Source organism: Amblyraja radiata, chromosome 10 (genome assembly GCF_010909765.2).
Source record: "Amblyraja radiata isolate CabotCenter1 chromosome 10, sAmbRad1.1.pri, whole genome shotgun sequence".
NCBI lineage: Eukaryota > Metazoa > Chordata > Chondrichthyes > Rajiformes > Rajidae > Amblyraja > Amblyraja radiata.
In genome coordinates this window covers 12411515-12418731 of record NC_045965.1, presented here as the reverse complement: position 1 = coordinate 12418731, position 7217 = coordinate 12411515, and the positions used below count along the sequence as shown (strand labels likewise).

The window sequence follows — 7217 nt, the reverse complement described above, 5'->3', positions numbered from 1 at the left end:
CATTGTTGTGGCACCAGTCAACCAGGAGTTCTATCTCCTCTACGCTGACTCATCACCAATTTGGCCAACAACAATGATGACCTTGGCAAATTTATAAATGGCATTGGAGCTCTGCATAGCTACACAGACATGGGTGTGGAAAGAACAGAACAGGGGGCTCAGCACACAGCCTTGAGGTGCACCTTTGATGGTCAGTGCGGTGAAGATGTTACCGATCTGAACTGATTGAGGTCTGCTGATGGGGCGAAGTCAAGGATCCAGTTACAACAGGAGATATAAAGTCCTGTGCCTTGGAGCGTGGCGATGAGTTTGGAGGGGATGAGAGTCATAAGTGGTAGGAGCAGAATTAAGCCATTCGGCCCATCGTCTACTCTGTCATTCAATCATGGCAGGTCGATCTCTCCCTCCTAACCTCATTGGCCTGCCTTCTTCCCATGACCTCTGATACCCGTCATTGTCATATGCCATAGTTATACAGCATGAAAACATGGTTTTCGTCCTAACTTGCACATGTTGATCAAAATACCCTAGCTACACTAGTCCCATCTGCCTGTGTTTGGCCCACATCCCTCTAAATATTTCCCACGCACATACCTATCCAAATGTCTATTAAATTATGTTATGTTACCTGCCTCAGCTATGTCCTCTGGCAGCACGTTCCATATACCCACCGCCCATTGTGTGGAAAAAGTTGCCCCACGAGTTCCTGTTAAATCTTTCACTTCTTGCCTTAAACCAATGTCATTTGTTTGTTGATGCCCCCACTCTGGGTATAAGACAATGGATCTACCCTTTCAATTCCCCTCATGAACTTGTACATCTCAATAAAATTGCACCTCCCTGTGCTCCAAGAAGTAAAGTCCTGGCATGCCCATCCTCTCCCTGTAACTTAGGCCTTAAGTCCTGCCAGCATCCTTGTAAATCTCCTCACTCTTTCCATCTTAACAATATATTGCCTGTAGCAGGGTGACCAAAACAAAGTTCATAAATTATAGGAGCAGAATTAGCCCATTTGGCCCATTAAGTCTACTCCACCATTCAATCATGGCTGATCTATCGTTCCCTCTCAACCCCATTCTCCTGCCTACTCTCAATAACCACAGACCCTTACTAATCAAGAATCTGTCAATTTGCACCTTAAAAATAGCCAATGACTTGGGCTCCACAGCCGAATGGGGCAATGGGTTCCACAGATTCACCACCCTTTGACTATAGAAATTCTTCCCAATCTCTTTTCTAAAGGTACGTACTTTTATTTTAAGCCTATGGCCTCTGGTCCTAGACAGTCCCGCTAGTAGAAACATCCTCTCCACATCCACTCTATCCAGGCCTTTAACTATTCGGTAAGTTTCTATGAGGTCCCACCTCATCCTAAACTCCAGTGAGTTTGGGCCCAGTGCCATTAAACACCCACGATTCCTGGGAACATTCCTGGGAAAATGATTCCTGTGAACATTCTTGTAAAGTGTTGACTGATGTTGAATATACTCGAATATATTCAGAATATACTTGAGATTCTCACAGGCATGCAAGGGGAAATTTCTGATTGTGTATTTATATGGTTTAGGGTGTGAGGATGGTGTACCCCGCAACCAAAATTAGAAGTATGTTTGATTTTACAAATGACAGATATATTCTGCCAAGAATCCCACTTTTCCATCAGTGAGTCCTATTGAACCAAGAAGGAGATATGCCTTCAGCACCACATAATGGAAGCTCTGTTTAACTGATCTTAGAGGCGTGTTGGAGGTAGTCGGTCTGAATGTTAGAGGGCCACACTTAGCAGCCTATTAAAAATATTATTCTCCTTTGTAACTGTATTTCAGGTACTAGAAACCTCAGCTGACATTATAGCTATTAAAATTAAACAAATGGAAAGAAATGGAAACAGGATTCATTGGAACAGATTGCTTAAAATAATTTAAAAGATTTTCCAAGTTCAAATGTGTAACACTAGCAGGGGTAATGCAGTATCTTGTGTCTCCATAAACCCAGGTGTTTCAAAACATTGCCTGCCAATGTCATAGTCATACGCCTTGGAAACAGGCCCTTCGGCCCAACTTGCACACACTGACCAACATGTCCCATCTACAATAGTCTCACCTGCCAGCGTTTGGCCCATATCCCTCTAAACTTATCCTATCCATGTACCTGTCTAAATGTTTCTTAAACATGGTGATAGTCCTCCAGAGATGCCGCCAGACCCACTGAGTTACTCCAGCAATGTATTTTTTAGTAAAACAGTATCGGATTCCTTGTGTCTAGCTGTTGGGTTTTATGTATCTGTAGTGGGCAGCGAGCTTCATGGATCTAATTCCTAAGATTCCCTAACCACCAGCACTGTAGAGTACTTGCACCAAGTGACTTGCTGTGGTCCAAGGCATCAATAAATGCTGGTTTTGCTGGCAACACCCACATCTTGAAGATGAGTAAGAAAAATAACAAACCTGAGTACAATCAGTAATGTTTTACAAGTTTCTATGATTGATGGCAGCAGTAAGTAGGGTAAAAGAAAAATTAGTCGCACATCATGAAACAGGCCATTCGGCCCATTGAATCCATGTCAACCATCATTTACACAAATCCTGCAATACTCCCCACTGTGTTTTCAACTCCTCCCACATCTCTATCCAATCACTACCCCCCCCCCCTCTTTAAACTGGTTATCTCCCATCCACACTCAATCCAGAGAAGTCTTAATCCAAAACATTGACTCTCCATTCCCTTCATAGTGTCTGACCCACTGGGTTCCTCCAAGAGCTTTTGCTCCAGACCTCGGCATCATCGGGTGGCACAGCGGTGGAGTTGCTGCCTTACAGCGCTACAGACTCGTGTTCGATCCTGACTACGATTGCTGTCTGTATGGAGTTTGTACGCTCTCCTTATGACCATGTGAGTTTTCACCACGTGCTCAGCTTTCTTCCCACATTCCAAAGGCATGCAGGTTATGTAGATTAATTGGCTTCTGTAAATTGCCCCTAGTGTACAGGTTGCAAAACTAGGATACCATCGAACTAGTGTACGGGTTCATCGACCGGTGTGGGCCAAAAGGCCTGTTTCCACACTGTATCTCTAAACTAAATTAAATCTGCAACATCTCGTATCTGAAAAGTTCATTAATGTATTTTAACACCGAACATTAGATTTGAAATGTATATTTAAATGTTTAATTAACTTTAGGTTTATTATTGTCATGTGTACCGATGTACAGTGAAAATAGTTTGTGTGCTATCCAATCAAATCAGATAATACTAGGGTCAGATAATGATTTCAGAGGAAGGGTTCTGACTCGAAATATCACCCAGAGATGCTGCCTGACCCGCTGAGTTACTCCAGCACGTTGTGTCCATCTTCAGATAATACTGTATAGCAATACAATCAAGTCAATAAGTCAAGTACAATAGGTAGAGCAAATGGGAAGGTGCAGAGAGTGTGCACTAATCCCACATCTCTTTATTCCATTAATATCTAAGGCCTAAGAACAGGCACAAAGTGTTGGAGTAACTCAGTGGGACAGGCTGCATCTCTGGAGAGAAGGAATGGGTGACGTTTTGGGTCTCGACCTTTATTCAGACCTAGACTGCCTGTCCCCTGCTGAGACGCCAGCATTTTGTGTCTATCTTCAGTTTTAACCAGCGTCTGCAGTTCCTTGTGACACAAATATCTAAGGCATGTTCCCTTGTTGTGCTGTTCTATGTTTTCTGATATAGTTCTACCAGCAGTTCCTCGGGCAGTCTGAAGAAGGGTTTCGGCCCGAAACGTCGCCTATTTCCTTCGCTCCATAGATGCTGCTGCACCCGCTGAGTTTCCCCAGCAATTTTGTGTACCTTAGAAGATAGGACTGTTCGGTGAACTTTGTAACTTTTGTCACCAGAAACGTGACGCCTACTGCATGGGTTGTATGTAAAGACAAATCATTTCACTGGTAGCTAGGTACATGCGACAAAAAAGTATGATTGAATCGTTGGTTTTATTTTGCTTTTAAACTTTGTCTCCGTCCCTTTACAACAGGGCGGGCTCTAGATTTGATTTACAAGCGTGTTACTCAATCAGCTCCAGACTGCGTGGCTGCAGCATTGAGCAATGCACAGACACTCGACGTTCCTGCAAACACTCCAATCAGGGGTGCAAGGAACGGTTTTTGCCAAAGATCCTACAGCGGAGCCTTAGTTTGAGTGTTAATCCAAAGTCCATTTAACAGCAGTTAATCGATTACATTTTCTTTTAACGTATCTGCTCGCTCTCGCTGGACAAAAAAACCCCCAAAGTGAAACAGATTCTGCTGCGTTGCATTTTGCTCGCCTTGTTTTCAACATATTTGCAAGCTGCCCTTTGCATTTTCTCTCTCCCCCCCCCTTTCTACCAAAGATACTAGTATCTTTGCTTTCTACCGCCGCGCCTTCCCCCTACAGTGGGCCGTATTACTGGGCCCAGCAATGGAGATTGTGCGCTCTCGCCTGATTCCAGCCTCCCTGCTCCGCGCCGCCTCCACCGGCGCTTTCCAACTCAAGGAGCCGCTCAACTACCGACACGGGAGCCGGCTGCAGCCGTGCGGCGGCGATGGGGACCGCAGAACCGAGCAAGTACATGAACCAGCTTCAGGTACAGCGTCTCTAATGCGGCGTGGGTATTTGCTGCAACCACCACCATTAGTATTAGAGTCATACAACACGAAAAAACAGGCCTTTCAGCCCAACTTGCCCTAGCTGGCAAAAATGTCCCATTTAGGCAAGTCCCACCTCCCCACATTTGGCCTCTAAATCTTTCCTATCCCTCCATGTATCTGTCCAAATCTATTTTTAAATATTGTTATAGCACCTGCCTCAACTACCTCCTCTGGCAGCTTTTTCTAAACACCGACCTCCCTCTGTGTGAAAAAAGTTGTCTCTCAGTTTACAGAATGATACAGTGTGGAAACAGGCCCTTCGGCCCAACCTGACCACACTGGCCAACATGTCCCAGCTACACGACTAGTCCCAACTGCCCGTGATTGAGCCATATCCCTACTAACCTGTCCTATCCTCTTTCCTCTTCTGGTTGTTGAAAGCCTTCTTTAACCCCCAGTCCACTTTTGCTAGCCCAAGTTACTTAATGGACGAAAACAGTCCACAAAGTCCATGCTGACCAACAAGTACCCGTTTACAGTAATTCCCACATTCCTGTTTCCTCCGATTCTACTGATCGTCTACACATTTGGGGCTGTTTGCAGACCTATTAACCTTTTAAATCATGCATATTTGTAATGTGTTTATGTTATAAGAGCAGAATTAGGCCATTTGGTCTATCGAGTCTACTCCACCATTCAGTCATAGCTGATCTATCCCTTAACCACATTCTCCTGCCTTCTCCCCATAACCCCTGACACCCGTACTAATCAAGCACCGATCAATCTCTGCATTTAAAAATACCCGAAGACCTGTCCTCGACTGCCGACTGTGGCAATGAATTCCACAGATTTACCACTCCCATTCACCATATGGGAAGAAACTCGTGCATTTGGAGGAAGAGCTTGCAAACTCCACACAGTCAGCACTGGAAAGCAGGATTAAGCCCAGGGGGCTGGAGCCATGAGGCAGCCAGCAGCTGTGTTGCACCATTGTCTTATCAAATTGTGCTGGATTCCTTTACTTGCAGAGCAAGCTTGTAGCTTTGGAAGCAGTATCTGCATTCTGAATGATTTTTTGTTTTTTATTTCAAAATAGACTTTATTCAGGTAATAAATATACACAATACATGAACCGTGCGAAAAATTCATCCGACATTTTCGGATGCTATACAAATTGTTCAATACAGTCTATATACATTGCTCAAATTTCACGAATCTGTCTCCCGCCCTTGCCACTCATGTGGCCCACTGGCGTGGTATACTTTCCCTTATTTTGAGGGGCGTCTCCTCCACCCTGCCCCTGTGCCCAGCAGCGGAAGGACCCTAGACTGTGGTCCTCCCCCACCGAGCCTTGGCGTTGGCTGTGCCGAGCTTCAGTGCATCCCTCAACACCAGGAGCGGAAAACCCGGGGGGGGGGGGGGGGCAGAGGGGAGATGCCCCCCCCATGTTTTGAGAGGTGGGGGACATCACCCCCAAGTTTTTGTGATCCAGATTTTAAAATCGCCGTTTTTAGCGCTGCATTGAGACTCCGAAACCTCGCGCGTGTGTGTGAGTGTGCGCATGCGTGCGTGGCTGCCAAAAAATGGTGTCCCCCGTCCCCTCCATGTTTTGATAGTGAGTTCCGTTCTTGCTCAACACCTACTCCTGCAATCTGCAGCGGGCCAGTCGGCAACATTCCCTGACGGACATCTCGCTCTGCTGGGTGGTCAACAACACTCGGGCAGACCAAAGGGCGTCTTTCACCGAGTTGATGACCTTCCAGCCGCACTCGATGTCAGTCTCTGAATGTGTCCCTGGGAATAGTCCGTAAATCACAGAGTCCTCTGTGACGGAGCTGTTTGGGATAAAGCGTGCCAGTGATCCCTGCATACTTCTCCAGACCCTCTTTGCAAATCCACACTCTGCGAAGAGGTGGGCAACCGTCTCCTCTCCATAGCAGCCGTCCCGAGTGCAGCGTGCGCTGGTAGTGAGGTTAGGAGTCCAGCTGCCCTTGCTTGTGAAGTTAATGGGAGATCATAGCTTTATAGCGAGAAGGGGGGGAGGGGGAGGAGTTAAGTCATGTTGCAGTTATATAAGAAGTTAGTGGGGTAGAATATTGTGTTCAGTTTTGGGCACCATGTTATAGGAAAGATGTCAAGCTGGAAAGGGTGCAGAGAAGATTTACAAGGATGTTGCCAGGACTCAAGGGTGTGAGCTATAGAGAGATGTTGAGCAGGTTAGGACTATTCCTTGGAGCACAGGAGGATAAGGAGTGATCTTATAGCAGTGTACAAATTTGTGACGGACAGATTGAGTAAACGCACAGAGTCTTGCCTAAAGTAGGCAAACCGAGAACCAGAGGGCATGCGTTTAAAGTGAGGGGGAGAAAGATTTAATAAGAATCTTTTTTGTACAAAGGTTTCAGGATACAGTGAACAAGGATACCCCTTGAACTTTTCCACATTTTGTCACGTTACAACCACAAACGTAAATGTATTTTATTGGGATTTTATGTGATAGACCAACACAAAGTGGCGCATAATTGTGAAGTGGAAGGAAAATGATACATGGTTTTCACATTTTTTTACAAATAAAAAACTGAAAAGTGTGGCGTGCAAATGTATTCAGCCC

The 7217-nt window shown here is 45.5% G+C and overlaps 1 protein-coding gene across 1 annotated transcript in view; it reads left to right on the top strand.

The window, feature by feature from the left end:
- Positions 1 to 4062: 4062 nt before the first annotated feature.
- Positions 4063 to 7217, top strand: part of aldh9a1 (aldehyde dehydrogenase 9 family member A1) — a 44167-nt gene continuing 41012 nt past the window's right edge. The window contains exon 1 of the mRNA XM_033028031.1: positions 4063 to 4602. Within this exon, the coding sequence (XP_032883922.1) occupies positions 4437 to 4602 (166 nt within the window). The 5' untranslated portion in view covers positions 4063 to 4436. The remainder of the gene's footprint in view (positions 4603 to 7217) is intronic.